Source organism: Chiloscyllium plagiosum, unplaced genomic scaffold (genome assembly GCF_037043375.1).
Source record: "Chiloscyllium plagiosum isolate Xiang-an unplaced genomic scaffold, Cpla_swu_hap1 HiC_scaffold_29, whole genome shotgun sequence".
Classification (NCBI taxonomy): Eukaryota; Metazoa; Chordata; class Chondrichthyes; order Orectolobiformes; family Hemiscylliidae; genus Chiloscyllium; species Chiloscyllium plagiosum.
Window position 1 is genome coordinate 10,243,132 of NW_028270167.1, and position 27,524 is coordinate 10,270,655.

Genomic DNA, 27,524 nt, shown 5'->3' on the forward strand with positions numbered 1-27,524 from the left:
TATATAAATAGGAAGGGTTTGGAGGGATATGGGCCAGATGTTGGCAGGTGGAATTAGATTGGGTTGGGATATCTGGTCGGTGTGGACAGGTTGGACCGAAGGGTCTGTTTCCATGCTGTACATCTCTATGACTCTATGACCTCACAAGCTCTTTACTTAATGGGGTTTGAAGCAGACCAGTTGGCAGCTCTGATTCTAACCTTTCTTCACAAAAAAAGAACAAAATATACCTCTTAAAGCCATAGTTCTGTCCCTCTCTCTCCAAGAACTGTAACAAACACTACATTGTCACACCACACATCTGGGATGAGTTTGAGCATCTTCAATAAGGGGTTCAGAATTGAAGACAATGGGATAGCATCTCTCTGATGCATATGTGGCATGGGAAATTGGACAACTCGTATTGGCATCGTAAAGGTGAACTTCAGAAAATGGGCGTAGCTCATCGGCCCCACCAGCAATTGGGGGAAACTTGCCATGGTGGTGTTGGGGGTGGGGTGTGAGGCAGTTGATCCCCTGAAATAGAGCTGGGGGGTTTTGTTGCTCCTCTTTCTCCCTGATCTGGCTGACAAAGATTTGAAATTTTCAACACGTCAAGAACACTGGTCAAATGTTTTTCTGTGAATGAGAGGTGGGATGATGTTACTTGTGCCTGATGACCATGCTTAGCATTGAGCACAGCAACTTTCCCAAACAGGCAGAACTGTGCAGGCAGGAAAAGGGTTCAGGAGGAAAGAGGTAAAAGAGAAAGGAGTAGGAGGCAGAAAATAAGTTTATGTATTTTCTTTGTGGGGGGAGGGTATCTGTGGAATTGATGTGGAATCACTTACCAGAGTCTTTTCTCTGATGTTTTGTCTCATGGTCAGTCTGTCAATAACCTTGTAACAGACATGCTCATAATATCATCGCTCTCATAGCATGTGACTTGAAGATATAAAGGTCTCATACTCTGTCTTACCACAGGACCACAAGAAGAATGACAGTCTACTGGAAGCATGTTCCATTGATGTATTGTAATAATTTTACAACCCATTGGGGTATCATTCTGTAAACTGAGCCACACTATTCCTGAAGTCATACTAAATGTTAAAGTACTTTGTAAAGTATGCACAGTGCTCCAATCCACCTGAATTCCTAACCGAATTGATAGAAAGCACAGACCAGCTTTCTGTATTGACCAAGAATTACTATGTATTATAGATTATAGCTACAGATAAACAGGTATAAATTAATGGCATAAAACACAACTAACTAAAACTCTAATCCCCTTATAAACTCCTCCTTTTCACACACATTCATTGATAAACAATGGGGAATATAGGTTATTTGCAGAAGTAGAAGACACTGAAAGTCAGTTCCACAGTCTTTGCTTCCCTGATTCCAATGTTGAGATGACCCTACACTAGCTAACCAGGCCCATGGTATGCAGTTGTCTTTCACTGGAAGCTTCCATTTATTTGAAGGAAATACAGAGCAACTTATTCACTTGGAAAATCTCTTAATTTCAAAAGACACAGTTGACAGCAACTGCTACAGAAAAGGGAACTGAGTTTCTTCAAAATTAAACTGAGTTTTTTTACTGCAGAGAACAGGCAGCTTCTGCTGGGAAGACCCAACAGTGCACTCTTCTGTGTTTTTCTCTCTCTCTCTTTCTATCTCTGTCTCTCTCTCTCTCTCTCTCTGTAACTTGTTTCTAGTTCCAGCTAACTGAGAACCAATCAGCTTTCCTGGTAAATAACCCCTTTGTAGGAACTCACAGCCACAAAAAAGCAGAGTTCACAATAGATATTAAATTCCTTCTTGTTTCTTGTGAAATTATTCAGCCATCATGGTAAATCCATATATTTAGCAACAGATTTTTTTTTCTCCTTACAGTCTTCAGTTTTTAAAGACACAAAATAAAAAGACATGGTTCTTCTAATAGCTTAAAAGTAGTCCACCATTCATGTGCCTGAGGTATGTAATAGCTAACTATAATAAATATCTGTTGGACTCTTCGATACCATGATATCAGTGCCTAGTTTCTATGGGAGATAACATTAATATTGCCACATCAGGTAAAACACCATGTTAGGGGGAAAGCCTACACCATTTTCCCTTTGCAGGTGTTAAAATAACTTGCCCAGGAATATTCATGGTGAATATAAAGTCCCATACTGCCTGAAATCCATTTGTCACAACAAGCAGGAAAGGTTTTGTTTCAAGTTTTGAAAAAAAAATCAATGGCTGTGTTTGGACACTGAATGCCATATGAACTCACATCTGTAGCTTTTCCCAAGAGGCTGCACCTTTCCTGATGAAGGGGCAACAAAATTAACCATTCCTTTGATTTACTTTAACTCTTCATTACCTTTCCCTGCAGATGGAACACCCCGGATCATCTCGTCCTTTAGCGAGAAAGTGGTCAACCCAGGCGAGCAGTTTTTCCTCATGTGCACTGCCAAAGGTGCTCCTCCGCCGACCCTCACCTGGACGCTGGACGACGAGTTGATCATCAGAGACAGCAGCCATCGGTCTAACCAGTACACACTGACAGATGGCACTGCCGTTAGCCACATGAATGTCACCAACCCGCAGATCAAAGATGGAGGGGTTTACCGCTGCGCAGCAAGAAACCTCGTCGGCAGCGCCGAATATCAAGCGCGAATAAACGTAAGAGGTGCCTGTCTACTTTTCAATATCCGATAGGATAATTTCTGTTGTGAAGTGTGTTGTGTTAACTGGATATTTCATTCCAAGCTCATGTTTGTTTGATCTTTCCTCAAATCGCTACATTTCCTCCTTGAATCATCATGTGAATGTACTCTATCTTTGGTGATGGGATATTTTCCTCCCGTGTTCATTTCAAAGTCTCATTTCCTTCCCTACTCCAAAAGCACTGCACAATACACCTCAGTGGCACCATGATCTGAGGCAGGTATTGTCTTTGCTCTTGGGTATCATCAACCAGAAATGTGTATAGCACTTAGAATTGTCAGCAAGGGAATAGATCAAACCTTGAAGAAATGGTGACATTAGAACTGGGAGCTTGGGAGACACCATTTTGCTGAGGGTCTGTCAATCTGCTGCTGGGTATGAACTCAGAGTCCCTTTGTTCTGACAGTGAGAGTTATGCACTTTCACAATCTTCTAGTTCCGAGTGCTGGTAGGAAGGAATTAAATCTCAGTAGTTGGCACAAAAGACCCCTGTTTGATTGCTCCTTTCCTATGACTATGATCTAAAAGTCCATGTATATCTTGAAAGGCCTTCCTTAGATTAGAACCAGACAACACAGTGAAAGGCTGACCTTATATACATTCCCTGGAACATCCAAGAGTGTCCATGACCCAGAGCACTTTGCCTTTTCTGTAACCTGTACCAGACAGTTGTGAGAAAAACGGGAAACCTTTATTATGTCACTACTTGCAGTAACATAGCACCCAGAATAAATATACGTAAATTAAGCCTGGTTAAGGATGGCTGACATGAATTTTCAACATGGACTCTTCCATTCGCCTTGTGAAGTTGACATTATGACATTACATTTGACACAGCTATTGATTAAAGAAACTTTCAACCAAACTGCACAGTTACCTATCGCCTTAAAACTGAGGGTTAGTTTTCACCTACAACGAAAGATTTGACACAGTGGGTAGAAAGTGAACATCCCTGCACCCAATTCACATGCGTAACACAAGTCCAATGAGGTCTACCTTTGGTCACTAATGTTTGATAGACTAAAGATACCAGAATGACAACCAACCCAAAGTTAGGTGATGGAATATCTCATGCATCTCTTGTAGCTGCAGAAACCCAACAGTTCGACCCATTCTGTATGTAACGCCTGCTTTTGGAAGCCCTGAGAAAACCCTTGTGTCAAGGAGGCTACACAGGCCTCAGACTTACTCTGGTCAGATTGACCTGCACTGGGTTCTCGCCCAGGGACTGATCACGGCTGAAAAGGTGAGATGTTGCATTTAGAATAATTCACGTCAATTTCCTCCAAGCACCACAAGCCCTTCTCCTGTAGTCACCTTTGTAAAGATTTCCACTGCTCACTGGGCTGTGAATGTTGTTGGAAGCAGCTTCACATGCCACTGCTCTGGAGTTTTTCAAATCAAATTTGACAAGCCTGTGGTTTGGATTTTAATTTTTGTTAATGTTGTGTACACTGCATGCTTGGGTTCCCCTCCACCTCCTCTATGGTTTATCGCACACAGTCATGTTTTAGCAAGCAGCACATTTAAAGAGGCAGTGTCCCATTTTGATGCCTTAAATGGAATTATAATTTAATTTCATTTGAAATTTTGATTTTTTTATTCCCCTAACTCTGGTACTGGGAAAATGTGATTACTTCAAGCATGTTCGGGGGATCATTATCTTGGATCCTTCAAGGGTAATTGCATTCCTGAGAGGTGCAAGTTAATTCCTTCATTGCAATGGACTAATTAATGCCTCCAACCTGCCAATTGCGATAAACTGACAGGCCAAATTTCCTTGCAGCTTTTGATAATTATTACAAAAACAAATGAACAAAACAACAATTGGATCTCGGAAAGCCCAAATTCTCTTTAGTTTACTTGTCGAGGTGTATCCCAGCGATCACACTTGCCCTGTTAAATCACCAACTCCCTATGGCCCAAGTGAATCCAGTCGTGTAGCACTCACTATCCTTGCATTGAGCTGCTTCGTTCTTGTGATCTGATCATCCCTCAATGTCTTCCGTTATTTGTTCACTGCTCAAGAAAAATTGCTGCTTAAAGCTCTCTGTGCAGGGCATCGGTAACTTGGACAACACTACGTTCAGCAGGAGAATCGTTGTTTCGGGCATTCCTGATGAAGGGCTTTTGCCCGAAACGTCGATTCTCCTGCTCGTCGGATGCTGCTGTGCTTTTCCAGCACCGCACTCTCGACTCTGACCTCCAGCCCTCACTTTCTCCCAACACTACATTCATCATTGATGAGGTCATTACATTGCCATGGTTGAGGTTCCAGTATTGGTGAAGATTTCCATCTACTTTGCCTTTCCTGTTGGGAGGGTCCTCTGCACAACAGTGTTCAGGTGAAGTGTAAATAGTTTTAATCCATCTGTTCAGATATTTTCATGCACAGCTGTGGAGATGGTGGGACTTGAACCAGACCGCCTAGCTCAGAGGTAGGGACATTACCACTGTGCCAGAAGAGCTCACTCACATAGAGTGTACACTTATCCAAATAGAATTCCTACAGTGTGGAAGTAGGCTATTCAGCCCATCAAGTCCACACCGACCTCCGAAAAGCATCCCACCCAGACCCACCCCACCCTATCACCCTGTATTCCCCATGGCCGAACCACTTAACCTGCACATCTTTGGACTGTGGGAGGAAGCTGGAGACATAGGGAGAATATGCAAACTCCACACATATAGCTGCTGGAATTGAACCCGGGTCCCTGGTGTTGTGAGGCAGCAGTGCTAACCACTGAGCCCTTGTGGAGAACTTGGAAACCGGTTCTTCATGTCTTCAGCCTGCAAGAATTCACAATTCACTTTCATCTGATAACCTGTGGCTCTCAGGATCTAGCTGGACCAGGTCATCCACTGTCACAGGTACCAGCACTTGTATGTGATGGTGGGACAGGTTTTGGAACCACACTGTCCCTTCACTGGTGGCCAGGGCAGGGTTTGAGGCTGCCGGGGTGGGGCGGGTCTATTTATGGTGTGTGCTACAGGGGTTTTAACTGAGCATGGAGGCAAACTGGCCTATCGCGTTCCTAGCTACCTTCCCCCCAACCCCATCCCCTCTCTCATTTATCTCTCAGGTCCAGCCCACAAGCCTCATTCCTGATGAAGGGCTTATGTCCGAAACGTCGATTCTCCTGCTCCTCGGATGCTGCCTGACCTGCCGTGCTTTTCCAGCACCACACTCTCCACTCGGAGCTCCAGCATCTGCACTCCTCACTTTCTCCTTTCCATGATGTTGCAATGTGTCTGACTAATGACCAGTGCTAGCCTGTGTCCTCATGAACAGAATACCTCCAAATCCCAAGCCTTGCAATCTGAAATTAACATGACTTCAGAGTCATGGGCAAGTTCAGCGGGACATTACCCCTTTGTCTACTAAAACCCTCGGAATCTAATAGTTCTTTTTACAAACGAGTGGGAGGATAGGGGATCCCATTTTAGCGATAGATTTTACAAGCAGACATCACTGAGATGGAGGCTGATGTTTGTTGTGTGAAAGAATGCTGCTGTTGGTGTTTTAATGCAGGATTCCTTTCCACAGGCTCACCCAGTATTCGCCCCATGAGGAACATCACTGCGATTGCTGGGAGAGATACTTTCATTAACTGCCGGGTGATTGGATATCCGTATTACTCAATCAAATGGTACAAGGACTCAATATTACTTCCTGACAATCACAGGCAGGCAGTGTTTGAGAATGGAACCTTGAAACTGATGGATGTGCAGAAGGGGATGGACGAGGGAGAATACGTGTGTAGTGTCCTGGTGCAGCAGCAACACTCCATCAGCCAGCGAGTGCATGTCACCGTTAAAGGTAGGACCAAGTGAAGCTCCAGTTGTCTTGTTGCATGGTCAACCTATAATGAACGCAACTGCTGTACATGAGAGAAAAACCCCTCTCACACCACTTTTCCTCTCCACCGACCTCTCCCTCCTCGCTGGCCACAAGCTTTCTGTCCCTCTGTCCTACCCCTCCCTTCCTTAATCTTGATGTGCAGATGCCGATGTTGGAGTGGGGTAGGCAAAGTCAGAAGCCTCATGACACCTGATGAAGGAGCAACACACCGAAAGCTTATGATTTTAAATAAAGCTGTTAGACTATAACCTGATGTCATGAGATTTCTGACTTCCCTTAATCTTGCTTTCCCCACCAGCCTCCTCGCCCTCGGAACCACAGCCCACTCCCCATTCCCTACTCCCTCTTCCACGCACACTACCTGCACCTGCTATCTGCATTCCCTCCTCCTTCATTTCTCCATCAAGCCCTTCCATCTGACCTGCTCCTCTTTCCACTGCCCCAATCCCTCCTCCTTGCCCTCTGCTCAACATCATTCTCCATTCCTGAGTTAATCCTTGCCCCGACTCTGTAGATCTCCTCCCTAAAATGTCCACCCATACAAAAACTCCAAAGAAAACTTAAAATTTGGCGAGTTGTTTCTGTGGAAAAAAATGGACAAATGAACATTATCCTTCTATTTCCTTTCTCTTGTTTTTGATCATCCATTTGTCATTTATAATCTCTGTCTGCTTTACTTCCTTCCTATTCTGTGTCTGTTGAGCTTTCAGGTTTTCATGTATTTACCCATCTCCTGTTGGCTGAGGTTGAGTAAACGGCAAAGAGAGGTGGAGGTCAGACACAGACTTGAGCACTTTGCAGAAAAACCAGCATCTTACAAGATTGAAGGGCAACTGAAGCAAAACAGGCAGAGTCCAGGGCACTAATAGCCTTGAGTTCTGCTGAGAAAAGGCACATTTTTGAAACTTTTCATCTTGCATTTATCAGGACAAGAATATCAATTTAAGGGAAAACCAATACTTCAACTGCATGAGTGGAGACTTCTGATTGGATGGCAAGTGAACTCTGATTGGTGAAGGTGTTGCCATGGAGAGTGATCTTTAACAGTGAGCTGCCAGAGTGTGTTTAAATTTTAAACCAGGCACATTGACTGCCTTCAGTCATAGTATTGCCCTGAGAAATGAACCGAAAAATGGGTATCTTGTTGGGTTGAGACAGGTGCTGGACATGTATATGTTCTTTCTGTCTGCAATTGGACAACATTTGCTGGATAATCCTAAGTGTGCAAACAATTACATTGACAACCAACTTAGAGTTTTAAGTCACACTCACAATATTTTGCAACTGCATGTACCAGAACCTGTGTATATTCATACACAAGGCCCTGTTCTTTACACATAGGAAGACCATGAACATGCACTTCACCCGTTTAGAGGTTATACTTAACTGGTTCATTCCTTATGGCAATGCCTTGACAAATCAAAGACAACAGTCTGGTTTAAAATTTAGCAAAACCTTTCAGTAAACTGTCAATCATCATCATCTCATACATCTTCCATCGCAACATTTTCTACATAGCAAGAGTCCACTTGCCAACCAATCAGCATTCTGCTCTCAAACATATAAATGCTATTTTTCTCCTTAAATTGATATTCTTGTGAATTTTCCTGATGACTCTAAGACAAATTGTCTTTTTGAACAGTACTCAAGTTCTATACTGCCAAACGACAATTAATAGCCGAGTTCTCAAAAAAGTGTTCATGTCCATACTGATTATATATTTACAAGCGAAGGACAGGACTATTAAGCTAATTATCTAACTAATGGAACAATTTCAAATGTTGATCTTAACCCTGGATGTCAATCACAAAATCGATATCTTAACACAAATTGATTAGCCCACCAAATATTTTTGCCCCTTTCTCCTCCCATCATCTCATGTCCAGACCCTGTCCAGATGAGACATAGTGACTATCAGGACAAATGGACAGATGTCTTCCTTTCTTATTCCTGAGCTAGTTGCTAAGAGTTGTATTTGGAGTTATTTCCTACTCATCATCTTCCCTCAAGTGTTCCCCACAAGACCATTTATTATATCCTTGATTTTCCTCACGCCTCACTGACATCTTTACAACAATCAGCCATCTCAGCTGTTTATTAGAATGACCTTGTCCCTCAGGATTGTGGGATAGGATTACTTAACTGCCAAAGGTCCAACTTTTAGTCATGAATCAGGGTCCCTTGATTTTCAAGTGGAAAAGTGTGGTACTGGAAACACGCAGCAGGTCAGGCAGCATCGAGGAGCGGGAGAGTTGACATTTCAGGCATAAGCCTTTCATCAAGAATGATGCCCGAAACATTGACTGTCCTGCTCCTTGGATGCTGCCTGACCTGCTGTGCTTTTCCATCACCACACTTTTCGGCACTGATCTCCAGCATCTGCAGTCCTCACCTCCTCTCCCTTGAGTCTCAAACCTACAGTGTGAGTTTATTAAAAGAGCCAGTTAATACCTAAAAGGGTTAACTGAAGTCACAAGCTCCACACGGAAGGATATAAATGACTGTTCCTGGGAGGTCCTGACCAGTTCTACCTTGATTCCAGTCTTGTTCACAAAATGTGAAAAAAGTCACCATTCCTCTCACTATAGAGAGACAGAACTCGGTGGTTGTTTTAACTTGAGTATCACCACTTCTCAGACAAGGGGAAAGGTTGAAAGGAGAGTTTGTCAGGGAAACCTCAGCCAGTGCAGGAATTGAACCGATAATGCTACGACACAAACCAGCCATCCAGCCAATTGATCCATTTTCTCATTAGAGAATGATGACTAGTTTTGGTGTAACTTGAGGGCTATCACATTTCAGGTGAGGTTGAGAAGTTGGAACCTTCATTGTAGCCTGAGTCAGTGTAGGAATTGAACCAATGCTGTGCCATAAGTCCACATTGCAAACCAGCCATAGATCCAATTAAGCTAACTGACCTTCCTGATGCATACTTACTCTTCAGCCTAGCCTATCTCACTCAGATGTAATATGAGTAGCTACTGAGTACTATGTAATAAACCTATTTTGTTTTAAGACCGAGCATCTCTTCCACTGAAGACTTTGTGTGGGCATCCGTTACTAGTTAGTAACAGGAACAGAGATGAGCTGGAATAAGAATAATTTGTGTCAGTGAATGTGCCTTAAGGCAGCTCAGATTAATCCAGACATCATTTGCCCACAACAGATATCATGAGAGCTGAGCAGGTATCCAAAAATATTCAAAGTTTAAGTAAGTGAGCCATTATGATATAACTGTAAAAGTAAAAGCCTATTACCTGGGAAATTCCTCAGTATTGTTTCCACTCCCCACAGACGGATGTGTGGTCAAAGAATCCAACAGATTTGTGGTGAAGTGAAGTCAGCAACTCTGAAGAACTTACTGGCCATGTATCTTTATATCTTATGAGATGATGGGCCTCACTTTCTAGACATTTTGTTTAGTTGAAAGAGGGATGTACTTTATCTCAGTATATGCTGTCAGGGCTAAATGTTCAGCATTATTTACCATGTGGGGATCATTCAAAACATTTTGCTTGTGACAAGTGTTTGGATAATTGCAAACAGTAGGTTCCAATGGTCTGAATGTTTGCTTCTCACCTCTGTCTTTCCTAATGTCTTTTTATGTACTAATTAATGAGTGTAGGTAGTTTAATCATTGCAGATGATCATGTTCGTCAACCTTTGCCGACACTTTGAGAATATTACTCACATTTAGGTATGTTGGAGGCAGTTGTTATAGCAGTGTTATCTAATTGTGTAAGTGGTCCTACAGAGAGAGAGAATGAAGACTGTGAGGTACTTGTGAGCATTAATTTAAGAAATACATCTGTAGGAGCTCTTGTGGCACAGTGGTAGTGTCCTACCTCTGAGTCACAAGGCCGGGGTTCAAGCCTCGCCTGCTCCAGGAGTGTGTCATAACCACTCTGAACAGTTTGATTATAAATTATCAATTAGTTCTGTGATTCAACTGTCATTGTGCAACTTGACTATGGATGTCAGCCAAGCTTAAAGGACAGGATTATAAATTAAATTGAGTCTGTGCAGCTCTGTTTGGCAGCCTCACTCCCTGTGAAATTATGGTTTGCAATGTGGTGGTCAACTCTGTGTTAAACATCAACTGATGTAGTTCAGGAACTCCACACTGACATGCCTTGTTTGCCACTGGTGAAGACAGTAAGCTGAGAAGATGCTGCATCAAAGCAGAATAACTATGATGTGCTATTAACTCCTGTCAGAATGTGTTGGACCATCCACAATCCATGTGCTCATAGAGCTTGGCACTGCACAGCAGAAACGCCAGTGTAATTGGCTAGAAGGAATCAGTTGGTGTTTTATTATTTAAAAAAAAGCCTGATTGTGAGAAATACTTGTGCCTTTGAGAAATACTCTGAATAAAAGCTGAGCTCAGACAGATTCAGCAGACCACACATACTCCTCCACACGATAATCAGCCGAGCACTGGTGGCTGTTGGAGATTACAGTCAACTCCGATACAGCGTTTGGCAACTCGCTGAAGTGTGCGGAGTGGCCTGCCAGATATCTGTCAATCTTTGACTAGAGTGACGCTTTCTCTTGAGAAAATTGCAACAGCAGTCTCTGCGATAGACACTTCCAAGGTTCAGTAGTGCCACCGTCACTGTGTGCCAATCATTCCTTCATTCACTGGCATATGCAGGACTTGAATTTGATTTTTTCCAGAGGTAAGAACTCTCCCCTCTGGGTTTTGATGCTCCATAGTATCAGTTAGCGGTTTTGCGCAAGACTTTAAACTGTACACCTTTTCAATTTGATTATAAATATTTGCCAGTGCGTTTCTGGCAGATATTGCCATCAATGTCCAGAGGAATCGATGTCCAGAGGAATAGTCACTGGACTCAAAATGTCAACTCTGTTTTGCTCTCCACAGATGCTGCCAGATCTGCTGAGTTTCTCCAGCCTTCTCTGTGTTTGCTTCAGACTTCCAGCATCCGCAGTTTCTAAGATACAGAGGAATGTTAATATGCGGAGAGGGTAACGATATAAAGATGGACTTCTCTTCTCTTCAGTTCTCTGCCCAAAGAGGCTTGATGGGCCCAGTCCACTGTGACCATGGGTTGGTCAAGCAGGCAGCTCTGACACCCAGTCCAGCCAGAATTGGGATCAAACCCCATATCACGGCACCCAGTCTGATCTCCATTGGCAGTCCAGCCAACTGGCACCCTCCACTCCCCAAACCCTTGCCTGCCAATACCACCATGACCTGAGAATCTGAGTTGCTGTGTCAAAGTGCGTTTTTGCATGTTGTAGTCTGGATGCTGTGAGAGTGTTCAATTTCTTTCCAACAAATGTTAGATTGTGAATCTCTCCTGCCCTTACCTAGCCTGCCTGCCTGCCAGCCTGCCATTGGCATGTGCTGGTAGGATTTACAAGTTGATCCCAGTGATCTCAAATGCCACAGTGATTCAACTGAAGCCCAGCAGGCTGTGATAGCAGAACAACTGGCCTCAGCATTCCTGGGTGAATCAGCAACAATAAGGAGCAAGTTTCCCCAACCTCATTTGCCACAACTCTGTCCCTGCTGAAAGATTAGCTGTCAAATAATTACTGCCCATTCTCCCACATGAAGAGTGGTCACTTGGGATAGCAGCTGAAGGTGGTTCAGTCTAACCTGTGAAAATGAAGGATTGAGATTTATAGGCATGATACTTGGTTCAACGTCGAGTGTTTTTGGGACTCTATTCTCCAAAGAGGGATGAAGGCAGGGTCTTTGAATATTTTTAATGCAGAGGCAGATAGTGTCTTCACTTCCAAGGGAATCCATATAATCTGGGCTAGGATGGGAGTGGTTTGGTTAGGCAGGAATGTGGTACTCAGGTGGCAATCAGATCTATAATGGTCTTATCGGATAGCAGGGCAGACTCAAGGGGCCAAATGGCCTGTTCCTGCTCCTAATCCATATGTTGGAATATCTAGTGCCAGGAACCATTCATTATTCTTGAAAGTCATTATTATGGCTCAGCCAAACTTTTCATTGTGTTTAAGAGTAAATTGCTGACTGGGTGACATTAAAGTAATTTAAAAACTGTCATGAACCTTAGACAGAGCCTTTTGTATATGACCAGTTCACCTAGTATCTACCCTTACCCCACACACTGTCACAGTTCTTTCAGTGAGCTGGAATCTTGTGGGTTTAGATAATAGGGAAATTATAAAATAATGGATTATAAATAAACATTTCTGCCACTGAGAATGTTGCAGTTGAAACATTTAACACGTCAACCAACATTTTAGTTATTAAAAGACTAAAAACTTCAGTTTATTTGATGTTGAAGTAAGAGCCCATTATTATGTGATGAAAAAAAATTAAGCTAGGAGCAAAAATGGGTGAATGACCTTATGAAATTCTCCTCCTTGACAGATGTTTTTGGTTAAAATGAGGGAGTGAGATGCATCTTTTCACTGTAGAGGTGGTGGAAGTTTGAAAATCCCACACCGCCTCCTTAAAGGCTGTGGGTGCTGAGACAATTGAAGGTTTTGTAGCTGAGATCAATGGATTCTTTTTTATTGTTCGGCAACGAAGTGACGGCCTAGTGGTATTATCACTGGACGATTAATCCGTAGATCCAAGTAATGTTCGAGGGATCAGGGTTTGACTCGCACCATAACAGATTGTGGAATTTGAGTTCGATATAGTTACAGTCATAGAGATGTACAGCACGGAAACAGATCCATGCAGACCAGATATCCCAACCCAATCTAGTCCCACCTGCCAGCACCCGGCCCATATCCCTCCAAACCCTTCTATTCATACACTCATCCAAATGCCTTTTAAACGTTGCAATTGTACCAGCCTCCACCACTTCCTCTGGCAGCTCATTCCATAGGAACTAATGATGGCCATGAATCCATTGCCAGGAAAAGCATGTTCAGTTCACGAATGCACTATAGGTGAAGGAAACTGCTGTCCTCATCTGGTCTTATCTGCATGTAACTCCAGAGCTATTCTCTTGCTACTCTCTGGGCTATAAATGCTAGTCTAGCCAGTGATGCCCTCATCCTATGAATGCATTTAAAAACTGCCAAGAGGCGTGGACTAAAATTGGGCAAATGGAATTGAGGTATAGATCAAGCAATATTGAATGGTAGTACAAGTTTGAGGGGCTGAATGGCCTACTCCTGTTCAGATGTGTCAAAATTCAAGAACTGAGTGCCTTAAGGGACTTGAGCTTTCCAATCCCTGTGCACATTGTGGTTGTGGCTTCTTTGCTTTCCTGCAGTTGTTTTCATTTAATCAATACTTGATTTTTCCACTGTGATACTAAGGTGTCGAACAGAAACCTTTCCACCTTTGAGTATGTTCCTGCCAGCCACTATGATCAGTGCTCCCGTATCACCCAACTGAGAGTATGTCTGAAACAAACAATTAAAGTAAAGTAGGATCACAGGACTCGAAATATTAACTCTGCTTTCTCTCCAAAGATGCTGCCAGAGTTCCTTCAGAAATTGTTTTTATTTCAGATCTACAGCATCCGAGTAATTGCTTTATTAAAATAAAGCATTTTTTTGTGTTCCAAATATTGAAGCGGGGTTAAAGTCACAGCGTGGAAACCTGTTATAGATAAAGCAATGCAACATTGAACAAGACCACCCACACAAAGTAATATAATCATTTGTTTCCAAGACAGTGTGTGAACAATCTTTCTTCCCAGGAGAAATCCCACAGTGGAGCAAGCTACCGAAAGAAATAGACACAGTCTCATTGCTCAAAATCTTTGAGATCCTTTTGATTAATGAAATTTAGGTTTTTCATTATCGGAAGAACCATTTCAACAGTCTTTCCTCAAAAAATGGTCCTGAACTTCCAATTGCCTGCCACTACAACATGCCACCCTGTCTCCTGACCAACATCTCTGTCTCAGGCTTGCTACAGTGCTCCATTGAAGCTCAGTGCAAGCTGGAAGAACAGTGCCTCGTTTTCTGCTTGGGGCCCTGCAGTCTTTTTAGACTCAATATCAAGTTCAACAACTTTAGGGCTTGAGCTCTCCCATGTCCTCAACCCCAACCCCCACACACCAGACATTATTAGCACATAGTCTGCTATTACACACAACCCATTGTTAGCTACCAACAGCCCCCGTTAGTAGCTATTCTAGCCAAATCAATATCTGTTCCTTTGTCTGTCCAAATAAAAACTGAAAGAACTGCGGACACTATAATTCAGAAGCAAAAATAGAAATTGCTGGAAAAGCTCTGCAGGTCTGGCAGCATGAATGGAGAGAAATCGGAGTTAATGTCTTGGGTCAAGTGACCCTTCCTCAGAACTGTTCTTCTCTCTGTTTGGGCTCTATCCCCACCTACTGTTTACTCTTTATCCCCTCTCCTACCCTACCTTCTGCATAAAAAGTCAACCTTTTCCTGGCCACCATCAGTTCTGAGGGAGAGTCACAGGACCTGAAACCTTAACTCTAATTTCTCTTCACAGATTGCTGAGCCTTTCTAGCAATTTCTGTTTTTGCTTCAGCAGTTCATGCCTGGTTTCGCTAGCTTAGAAATAAAAACAGAAAGTGTTGAAAAGCCTCAGCAGGTTTGGCAGCATCTGTGCAGAGAGAAACAGAATTAACTTTTCGAATCCAATGACATTTTCAGAACAGAAAGGGGCTGTGCTATGCAACAAGTCCTGAGGGTGCCTAGAGCAAAAGACAGATGGAGTGATCGTGGTAGAGAAGGAGAGATAGAGATGTAAAATAGTTAAAGTAGTCTGCTTTTCCTCTGTTTTTCAAGAATTCAGTTTTCCTTCTCTCATCTCTTTCTGTTTGTATATCTCTTCCTCAGTTTATTTCCTTGTCTCTCGTTTCACTTCCCCAATCCTTAAGTTTCTTCGTTTAAGGAAATATAATGTTGGTCCTATCAGTCTCTGAGGTGACCCACTGCCCTTATTGTTGCCACTTCTCATTCACTGTTCCCAATGACCTGCAGACGGTTTGGGGTCAGAGGGTTAGAGAAAGAGCCTACCAAATGAACCACATTGCGAGATGAAAACAAAAAACTGCTGGAAACGCTTCGTCTCTCTGATAGTGTCTTGGGAAGACCGAAGTAGAATTAACAATTCTGGGGGCTGTGACCTTTCATCAGAACTGAGAAAAGTTAGAAATGTGATAAGTTTTTTTGCAAGCGACAGGAGGTTAGAAGGAAAGGAAAACAATAGTGGAGGTCTACCTCACAATGGAGGGCAGAGCAGATTAAATGGCACAAGATTTAATTGTGTAAATCCAACGAAGGAGATAAATAAATAATGTCCAGATGAAATGTGAATAACAGGATAGTGGCTGCCTGAATGGAAAGTAAATGGATTGCGAAAGAAGCAAGTGAAAATAAATGAACCAGTTGAAAAAAAAAGACATAGAAACAATCTGGGGCCAAGAGGAGATAATCTAAAATTGTTACACTCAGCGTTGAGTCCAGAGAGCTGTATTGTGCCCTGTTGAAAGATGATGGGCTATTCCTCACACTTAGATCAAGCTTCACTGGAACACAATGAGATGTGCCACTCTTCCCAAATCTGGATCAGCCAAGGTATCATTGGGTACCTTCATTTTTAAGGACAATGGTAAACTGAGTGACTTTAAAGTTGGTGAAATTAAATCAAATGGCTTAAATTCCCCAAGTTTTTTTTTAGAGGAAATCCTTGTGTCTTTTTTAAACAAATGCAGCAAGTCAGCCAAAGAGAAGGGAGAGAAATTGCTGGGAGCAACACAGTTTGATGGTAACATAAAATGTAGGTATTTCTGACATGCAAAAACAAGGTTTTCAGACTGTCAACAGCATATTAAACATGGGACTGGCACTGGCCACATCTCTCCCCATGTTGTTGCAGTGTTTTTTAAAATGGTTTGCGAGCTGCTTTTTTCAAAAAAGGCCCCAAATTTTAAAGCGCTCAAGGAGACATCTAAAATGCATCTCACACACATTAATTATTCAGGACTGTGCAGAGAGCTGTGTGTTCAGAGTTTCCTAGCCTTGCCGTGATTAAATTCTGATTATGCTTCATGAGAGTGTGGCTTGTGTCCTTGAGGATTTGGCTGTGCAGATGTGGATCTGTAATACTTTAATTCGTCGGAAAGACACGGATTCCCTATGAGAGCTTCAGACTTTAAAACTGAAAAAATAACTGTGTTTATCATCCACTCAGCATACCTGGATCTTCAGGCCCAGCAAAACTTTTGATTTGCTGTATCCTTCAACTTGATAAGCTTAGTTGTCATAAGCAGAGCTGCTTGGTGGTTAAAAGGACTGACTCCTTTAAACACAGGCTCTCTCACACATACACAAACACGTATTCACACATACATAAAACACACACAAAAACAAACAAACACACACAAACACATATACACATAAAGACACACAGGCACACACAAAAGCACACACACACAGACATACATACTAATTGTAGGTGCTTTTGTTGGTTGGGAGAGGGTCTGGTTGTTGTGCTTTAATGAGGGGGGAGGTTATGCCTGTCAGAGATGTCCTCACTGCTGGGCAATAAACACAAACACACAGATGCACATATACACAGACACACACAAAGACACATACGCATTCACACACACACACAAATACACACACATGTTTAGGCGTATGTTTTAATGTAAGACTGAGATTTTCAAAATCAGGATTCTCAAAATTCTGACTGGAATTTAGGGGTCTGTAAAGATCCCAAATTTCACTGTACCTATGGTCTGATCTCCATCTTAGCAGTGTGTCTAGTTAGTTTTAATCAATCTGTTCAGACATGTTAAGGCACTTGTCCGGAGCAGGTGGGATCTGAACCCAGGACTCCTGGTTACGGGAGCCACACTGGTGCACCTATAGTGCCAGTCAAGGCTAAAGTTGATGGAGCATGCACTCCCCATCCTGGTGGCACCATAAAGGTAAAAGGGGCTTTTGTTGAAAAACTGTTGAAAAGAGTCAGGGATAAACAAGATGAAGATCTGTCTGGGTTAAAGGGCAATGTCACTGCCTGGCTGATGGTGATACAACAACATCATTAGCAACATCGAGGAGCTTGTGACAGGTTGGGGCTGAACACAAGGCTAGGGCAAATCATTAACATTTATCAATCATAAACGAAAGACAGGAGCTAAAGTGGAGCAGAGTTTCACCAGGGGCTATCTTCCATCAGGTCTCACTCCTGTGTGAGCTGATGTCATATTGACTAGCTCCTTACACACAGTAACTCTTGTTGGAACCTTGATACAGTTAACCCTTTATTTTACATGAGGAAGCTATCATAGTCAAGTGGATCACATGGAAATAGATAGATGGAAGGGTCTTAAGGCCGATGATGGGTAGGGGAATAGAAAGGGTTTAGAGGGATATGGGCCAAGTGCTGTCAAATGGAGCTGGATTAATTTAGGATGAGTTGGATGGAAGGGTCTGTTTTCGTGCTGTGCACCTCTATGACTGTATGGTGCTAGACACGAGTGAATTATAGCAGAAATCCATTACCTGAGCTGCTGTCTTCTAAACCCACTTTTACTTCTTCCTGTATACAGTATAGCTAATTCTTCTGAAATAATAAAATTAGTGGTTTTACTGTACAGAGGGACCTCAATTATCCGAACGAGATGGACGGGCAGTGTTTCATTCAGATAATTGATTATTTGGATAGCTGATTCAATGCCACTCCTCTGGGACTCTGAAGTTTCCTTTTTCCTTGCTCTGCCTGCCTTATTCCCTCTCTCTGCCTCAGGGTTTGTTTCTGAACAGACATACACTTGTGTGTAAGGGACCTGCAGCATTGCTGAAGCCTCACCCCTGTCACCCCTGCAATCAGTTCAATGGGATTGACACAGGAAGCACTTGCTAAGTCCGCTCCCGTTCAGGAGACTAGGCAGTAGCACACTGTGTGTGAACCCAACTCCCCCCGTCAGCTCCCCCACCTCAGATCCCATCGTTCGCCCTCACGTCTGCCCCTACTATTGGAACAGGGGGTCCCTAATTTATTAATAGCTGACTTGAGAACAATTATACTGAGGCACATTGGAGAGGTTTGGAGGGAGATGGACCAAACGCAGGCAAATTGGACTAGATAAACTGTGAAAACTGGGCGGCATGGACTACTTGGGCCGAAAGGCCTGTTTCCTTGCTGTAAACCTCTATGACTTTATGATACCATGCAGAGGTGTAATTTTAAAGACTCAACACATCAATGTTTCCTGTACTCACGAACAGCTTCTTTACATTGTCCTGCACTGTATTCCAAATTGTGTACTAATTGACTTGTGAATAGAAGCTGGTCACAATTGAGGACACACCTGTACATTCTCCCAAGTGTGCTATCTTCCTCACCAATGGGAAAAGCATCCAGCTCTTTGGATTTGCCTTGGCTGTTTGTAAAGTCATTTCCTTCCCAACGTTTTAGAGGGGTATAGACTAAGTGCTGGCAAATGGGGCTAGATTAATTTATAAAGTTGGACAGGAGGTTTGTTTCCTGCTATAGATCTCTATCCCTCCATAGCTCCCCATTTCATAGGTTTTATGTTGAATAAAACAAAGAAGAAAACCCTCTGTTGTTTCAGGCTTCTCTGCGGCATCCTGAAGGTTAAAGTTCAATTCCTGGAGACTCCAGGATGATTCAGAGAGTTGGCCATCTTTACCCAGAATAAATAACACCAGAAATGGATTATATTTGTGTTTATTTTTGAGGGAAATCACTATGGGACAATCCCTTTATACATTTTGACTTTAGTGTGCCTTTGTGTTTATTTTCATGGTCCTCATGAAGTCAATAGTTTAGGCTTCTGCAAGGTCATGAATTGAAATCTCATTGGGTACTCATCCCAGTTGTTGTTCCCTTCATGAAGAAACAGTTTGCTACAATTAATGAATGCAGAGGGCCTGAGGGCAGGATTGGAGACAAATGGCCCTGTTGAATCGACCAGACAACTCATTACACTCCTTTCTGTCTTTCTTTCCAGTTCCTCCCCTAATCCAGCCCTTTGAGTTTCCGCCAGCATCGATAGGACAACTGCTCTACATCCCCTGCGTGGTGTCCTCAGGTGATATGCCCATCCGCATCACATGGAGAAAGGACGGTCAGGTGATTCTCTCTGGGTCAGGGGTCACCATCGAAACCAAAGAATTCATGAGCTCCCTGCAGATCTCCAGCATCTCTCTGAAACACAATGGCAACTACACTTGCATTGCCAGCAATGACGCTGCGACGGTGATGAGAGAGCGACAACTTATTGTACGAGGTGAGGTACATCGAAGTCACTTATTGAGTGTCTCTGTATTTTCATTCCGGTGCCCATTCAATCGAGTGCTTATGGTGACTTTCCTGTGAGCATTTGGAGGTACACAGTTGGGATCTGGATCTGTCTATTCCATTTTAACCAAAAAAATTGGGAGATGGCTTTTCAGTTTTCCATTCAAAAGAGCCACAAAGACGGTGTACAATAAATTGGTGTTTGAAAGATTTTATTATGTGTAAATTGGTGTCTTATTTGTTGACACTCTGAAGTCCCAGTGTGCTGGCCACAGTGTGGAAATCCCTACAGTGTGGAAATAGGCCATTTGAGCCACCAACCCTCTGAAGAGTGTCCCATCCAGTCCCACAACCCTGCATTTCCCTTGGTTAATCCACCTAGCCAGCACATATTTGGACTGGGGGAAGCAAACCAGAGTACCTGGAGGTAACCAATGCAGACACAAGGAGGATGTGCAAACTCCACGCAGATGGTCCCCCGAGGCTGAAATTGAACGTGGGACCCTGGCACTGTGAGGCAGCTGTGCTAACCACTGAGCCTCCGTGCCACCCCTCTGAGCTTCCTGCAGGCAAACGCCTTGCTTCCAGGACTCTCCAAAAGTCTCCAACCTTAGAACTGACCGTTCAATCACTTGCCCCCTTTCCCCAACTCTTCTATGACTTGACTGACTGACCAATTACTCCCTCAACCCACCATACATCCCTCCCAGCCACAATAACTGTTATTGCCCAACCAAACACTGACGGTTATATAAGGTAAAGGTTTGCAAAAGGTGAATTAGCTTGTACACAATCTGATGATGCCACGTAGCCCTGGGTGGAGGACCAGTGAGGACTCGAGATCCCAGTGGGGTCAGTTGTATTACCCCTGGTGACTGATCTCTATAATTGTGCCTAACTATCCGGTGTAACTTGTAACTATTGTTATTATGCAATAAACTCCAACTTGTTATTAAGATAAGTGCCTCTCCTTCTCAAGGCTCAGTTGTGGTTAATCCAGTACCACTTAACTGAACTTGGATTCACTATAGAAAGAAGGATTCCAAAAGGGATCTAGCTTAACCCAAAGTTAACTTCACAGACACATACCTAAAACCATACCTGACCACACTTCCCCACCTGACCACCTGACCACCTGACCCTCCTTGACAAACCCCGACCTTCCAACTACCTGCGCTCTCCCCAGCAACCAGGCCAGTCCTACCACCTGATTACCTCCCTCCCTGATCTGATTACCTTTCCTATATGGTATTGAGAACCCACTGACCTACTTATCCATGGGCCCAGCTAACAGCCAGTCACCTACCAAACTTACTTATTCATTAATATCCACCCAGCCTGAGGCTTTAAATTTACCTAATGCTATAAATCAGGGGCATGGTTTGTCTTCCTCTTTGCCACAACCCTGAGACTGGACTCTTCAAGGGACACTGCATTGCATTTCTGGAAAATTCAGTCTCAGATGATTCAGCAAGAATTGTGGAAGTCTGTTGGGGAATGGAAAGTTTCAGACAGAGCAGCAATCTGAGGATGATTGCCACTTCACTGAAAACCCAGGCCAATGTCCCACAGAAAGGACAGCACCTCTGACAATATAGCACTCCCTTAATATTGCACAGAGATGCCAGTCTCAAGTCTTGCAGTGAGGCTTGAGCACACAAGCTTCTAACTCTGAAAGGAAGGTGCTATCAGATACACCACAGCTAATTCATCTTTATAAACAAGGCCTGCATTTTGGCTATTTGTATAACCATGTTTGGGTACCAGTAAAATCTGGAAGGAAGAGTCTAATGATGACCATGATCCATTGTTGAAAAAAACCGAGCTCATTCACTAATGTCCTTTAGTGAAGGAATCTGCCATCCTTACATGGTCTGGCCTACATGTGACTCCAGATCTGCAGCAATGTGGTTGACTCTTTACTGCCCTCCGTGTAATTAGCGATTGACAATAAATGCTGGCCCAGCCAGTGACAGCCTCGTCCTTTGAATGAATAATTTAAAAAAGGTTCCTCTCAGGCCAGTACATGGTGAGCAAAAGAATTGTCTGGGGCACCTCAGCAACATGCCTGCCTGAAGGAAAGCCAGAACAATCATATTGAGCATTGAAGCTCACCTTTGCCACTGTAAAAGCCCCCCAAGTTATTTGATCAGCCCTATTGTTTTTACAGAGACCCAATTGTTATCTTTTCTTTTCTATTTTCCAGTTCCGCCTCGTTTTGTGGTTCAACCCAACAACCAGGATGGCATCTATGGCAAGGCTGGAGTTCTTAATTGTTCTGTCGATGGTTACCCTCCTCCAAAGGTCATGTGGAAGCATGCAAAAGGTATTCATAAACTTACTCTTCATTGCTTCACTCGTCTCAGCTCTGGTGGTCATCTCTACAACTCGACTCTCACTAAAATGTGCCACTTGATGGTGTATAAACCTCAGCTGGCCTTGTGTCATTACATACATGTCATTCTCCAGCTGCTCTCCCATTAGTCTCCAAGCGTATCAATTCTCCCTCCGACTGACCTGATTGGATGATTCTTGTCTGCTTGTCAGTGCCCTCCTCCAAGTTATTATAAATTACAATCTTAAGCGTTCAGAGAAGATCTTTTATTCTTAGCTTGCATTTTTCTTGGTAGTCAAGCAGGAGGCTGGAGGAACACGGCAAGCCAGGCAGCATCAGGAGGTGGAGAAGTCAACATTTTGGATTATTAGTCCTGAGAAGGGTTATACCAAAAACATTGACTTCTCCATCTCCTGATGCTGCCTGGCTTGCCGTGTTCTTCCAGCCTCCTGCTTGTCTACCTTAGATTCCAGCGTCTGCAGTTTCCTTGTCTCTAACTAAGTATTTTTCTTGGTTGCATGAAGCAGTGCCCTGAGATATTGTTATTAATTGGCATCTCTGAAACATTTCTGGAGACTTGGCAACTCAACCTATGCAATCTTGATGTATGTTTACTCGGAACTAAACCATGTAAAGAGGTTTGCTTGGGAATCTGCCTGGAAATCATTTTTCACCATCATTAGTTTCTGAAATGCAGGGCACATTTGCTCTAAATAGCTCACTGAACCCAAGAAATAGGAGTGGAGTAGACTATATAGTTCATTGAGCCTCCTCTAACATTTAATATGATCATGGCTGATCTTGCAATTCACCTCCATTCTCCCATCCATTCTCCATACCTCTGGGATCTCCAAGAGAGATTAAAAATCATTTATCCCAGCTGGAAATGTATTCAATGCTAGAATATCCATAACCTGCTAGGGTAGAAAATTCTAAGTCTCCACAACCCTTTGAGTGAAGTAATTTCTCATCACTGCATGCCTTTTCCTTCTGCTGCCTTGCAGGTGTGGGGAGGAGATGGCTGAGTGGTATTATCACAGTACTATTCATCCAGGGACCTAGGTTCGATTCGCACCCTGGGCAGATGGTAGAGTTTGAATTCAATAAAACTTCTGAATTAAGAATCTCCTGGTGACTGTGAAATGATTGTTGGCAATCATTTCACTCACTAATGCCTTTTGTGGATGGAACCTGGTCTGCCTACAAGTGATACCAGACCCACAGCATTGTGGTTGTTTCTTAACTGGCCTCTAGGCAATTAGGGATCGGCAATAAATGCTGGTCTAACTAGCAACAGCCTCATACTATGAATGAATTTTTAAAAAATACCCTGGTATGCAGTTTTTTGATCAACATCTTAAATTAAAGGATCAAAAATTGACACTATTTCCAGTTCAGTGTCAATGTTGATATGACATTTTAAGGAGGGCTAAATGTTCAGTAGTTCAATTTATAGTTCTTCCAATGGTGACCAACTGTGATCTTCTTTATGGGAGAAGTATAGACCTCTTGTGCCACACACTTTGCCATTGCCTTCATGGTGTTCTTGATTAAGAGAAAAGGTTCCTCTGATGGTTCCATGGTACTTAGTTCTTATACACAGAAAGGTGACCAAATGTGCCCTGCATTTCAGAAAATATTGATGGTGAAAAATGATTTGCTGGCTGCATTTGGTTTTAGTCTGGCTTCCCTTTCTTCACAAAACTCAGGCTAGACTTTGAGGTTTATTTTCAACAATATTCATTGACAGTGTATACATGATGACAAGGCAGTGGAGATACTGGTTCTAATCTTCTCGTAGAGTCCCTTACACATGAAGTTGCAGGTGTGTCACAGTATGACATATCCATTAAATCTGAATACCATAGCCTGGAGGTGAACGGTAAAATTCTGGTTCGGCCACAACTAGGTAGAAATATGCAGCAGGAAAAAGGCCCAATAAGGTGACACTTAATATCCGTTCACTCGTCCAATGTAGCGAGGCAGCTTTCGAACCATCTGACAAAGGAATAAAATGACATAACGCGTAAAGGTGTCGCTTAGTTGGCTGGACAGCTGCTTTGTGATGTGGAGTGACACCAACAGTGGGGGCTCAATTATCAAGCAGTCTGAAATCCTCTGAAATCCTCAAAGTCTAGTCTGAGGGAAAAAGTGAGGACTGCAGATGCTGGAGATCAGAGCTTAAAAATGTGTTGCTGAAGAAGGGCTTATGCCCGAAACGTCGATTCTCCTGATCCTTTGATGCTGCCTGACCTGCTGCGCTTTTCCAGCAACACATTTTAAAGTCTAGTCTGAACCTTGTGAAGAAAGGGAACCCAAACTAAAACCAGGTGTAACCAATCTTCAACTCTCTCTCTCTCTCTCTCTGTAATAAGAGAGCAATCCTATGGTCCTCTGGCACGATGGTGAGTTCAACTATTACATGCTGTTCTGGTCACCATATTGTTAGGAAGGATGTGAGGGAGCAGAGAAAATTTACCAAGATGTTGCCTGGGCTGGAGAGTCTGAACAAATGGAAAGATTGAAGCATTTTGTTACAGCAGCAAAAGCCAAGAGAGAATCTGGTAGAGGTGTGCAAGATTAAGCGATGTGGAGGTGCTGGCGTTGGACTGGGGTGGAAAAAGTCAGAAATCACACAGCACCAGGTTATAGCCCAACAGGTTTAATTGAAAACACAAGTTTTCAAAGTGTAGCCCCCTTTGTCAGGTGAAGTGTGAGAGAAGCACACAGATACAGACTTTAGGGGCAGAGAGATCAAAAAATCACACAAAATGGTGTAAGTAGACTGTTGAATAATAAGTCTCTGCAGGGGACCAATGGTGTTAGACGGGGGAGTACAGTTGAATAACAAGCAACAGAATGACTGGTTAAATGAGGCAGAAAGATAATTACAAGATTATGAGAAGAATCGATGTGGTGGATGGGAATGTAGTTTTTCCATTAACAGGGGGGTCACTAACCAGAGGCATAGACTTAAAGTGAGAGTAAGAAGGTGTTGAGGAGATTTTTGTTTTGCTTAGAAGTTAGGTGAGAGTCTGGAACTCAGTGACTGAAAGGGCAGTTGTATCAGAAACTCTCACAACATTTAAGCAGTACTTAGATATTGATTTGCATTGCCATAGCCATCAGGGCTATGGGCCAAAAGCTACACAAAGTGATCAGCGTGGTCACATCTTTGTTGACCAACAAGGTGACATTGGGCCAAGAGCCCTCCTTCTATGGTGTATACATCTGAATCCATCCTTGTTAGCTTCAGAGCAGCAATTGAAACCAGAAGCCAGGGCAGAGAGTCGGATACATGGGAGGGAGTGGGGCTGGAGGGAAGATAGCTGGGAGTGCAATAGGTAGATGGAGGTGGGAGTGATGATGATTGGTCAGAGTGGAGGGTGGAGCGGATAGGTGAGAAGGACAATGGACAGGTAGGACAGGTCATGAGGGCTATGCCAAGTTGGAAGGTTGGATCTGGAATAAGGTGGGGGGAGGGGAAATGAGGAAACTGGTGAAATCCACATTGATGCCATAGGGTTGGAGGGTCCTGAGGTGGAAGATGAGGTGTTCTTCTTCCAGGCATCGGGTGGTTAGGGAGTGGCGATGGAGGAGGAAGCGTCAATTCCCCTGCTCCTTGGACGCTGCCTGACCTGATGTGCTTTACCAGCACCACACTCTTGACTCTAATTTCCAGCATCTGTGGTCCTCACTTTCTCCTAGAGAGAGTTGGATGCTGTGTCTGTGCACATCTGCATTTTGGACCAGCCAAGATTCACTCAAATCCTGGTGGCTCAGTGGTTAATGCTGCTGCCACACAGCACCAGGGGCCTGGGTTTGATTCCTGCCTCAGGTGACTGTCTCTGTGGAGTTTGCACATTCTCCCCGTGTCTGTGTGGGTTTCCTCTGGATGCTCTGGTTTCTTCCCAGAATCCAAAGATGTGCAATTTAGGTGAATTGGCCATGCTAAATTGCCCATATTGTTCAGGGATGTGTAGGTGAGGTGCATTAGTTAGGGGTAAATGTAGAGTAGAGGGTGAATGGGTCTGGGTGGGTTACTCTTTGGAGGGTTGGTGTGGGCTTGTTGGACCAACGTTGTGAACTCATTTCCCCTGCTGTGCTCAGTTTAATTCTCTCTCATAAGCTTTCACTAATCTTTATAAACACAAGGTTGATTGAAATGATCACAGACGCAATGTTAAATAAACATTGAAAATGCAACTTGTAACCTAAAGGTAGTAGTCAGTTCAATTCATGTGTATATATCAGAGATATGGAAAGAACTTACCTATTGCATTATTTTAGTTTAAAGACAAACCAATGCTTGCTGTGGTGAGAGAACTCAAACAGATCAGCTTGGGCTGCCTTGGTCATTATAGTCTACATGAAGTTCATTATAAAGTTAAAGAACAGTGTGGTATTCTTATGATACAGGACAAGTTAGATCCCAGAGTGAAACCTGGCTTGTTAGATCCTAACTTTTTTAACCGTGGAAGTCAGGTTCTGAACACATTCACAAGAGGCTGCCAGTGTTCTTTTAGTGTAAAGAAGAAAACTTTTATTGAACAGGTAAAGCCATGAATCATATCGCACTAGACACAATGAAAGGTTGGAAAGGTTTTGTTACAGACATTAGAAAGGGATTCAGCTTCACATTTCTCATTTTGTTCCAGAAACATTTTTACATACATTCAAACTTAGTGAATAATCTCTGATAACCTCACACTGAAGCCGCTTGTGTGGACCCGGCGTGGGATAGGGGGTCAGCTGCAGCTAAATTGCTTACAGTGAATATCTGTGCATCAAAGTGCTCTTGTGGTGCAGTGGTAATGTCCCTACCTCCTAGCCAGGTGGCCCATGTTCAAAATTCTGCTAAGTACATAGGTATAATTTGTCTAATCTGGAGATTCTTATGGCACAGTGACAGTGTCCCTGCCTCTATCCCAGTTCAAAACCCACCTGCTACACATAACTTCCTCAATATGTTATGTGTGTCATAACATATTGAGGAAGTTGATTAGATTCCCAACCAGTCCACACTGACCCTCCGAAGAGTAACCCACCCAGACCCATTTCCCTCTGAATAATGCACCTAACACAAAGGGCAATTTAGCATGGCCAATTCACCTGGCCTGCACATCTTTGGACTGTGGGAGGAAACCGGAGCACTTGGAGGAAACCCATGCAGACATGGGGAGAACGTGCAAACTCCACAATGACAGTCACCTGAGGCTGGAATTGAACCTGGGACCCTAGTGCTGTGAAGCAGCAGTGCTAACCACTAAGCCACCGTGTTGATGAGAATTATCTCATAAATGTAAATGTATACACTTCTGTAATCTCAATGTTAGTATTTATGGCTCCTGTGCCACAGTGAAGAGTGACCCTATCAATGAGACAGAAAGTAGGGTTCA

The 27,524-nt window shown here is 43.3% G+C and overlaps 1 protein-coding gene across 1 annotated transcript in view; it reads left to right on the forward strand.

The window, feature by feature from the left end:
* dscaml1 (Down syndrome cell adhesion molecule like 1) overlaps positions 1–27,524 on the forward strand; it is a 586,372-nt gene that overhangs the window by 378,328 nt on the left and 180,520 nt on the right. The window contains exons 7-10 of the mRNA XM_043676579.2: positions 2,363–2,659; positions 6,245–6,517; positions 19,501–19,779; positions 21,997–22,116. Of these exons, the coding sequence (XP_043532514.1) occupies positions 2,363–2,659; positions 6,245–6,517; positions 19,501–19,779; positions 21,997–22,116 (969 nt within the window). The remainder of the gene's footprint in view (positions 1–2,362; positions 2,660–6,244; positions 6,518–19,500; positions 19,780–21,996; positions 22,117–27,524) is intronic.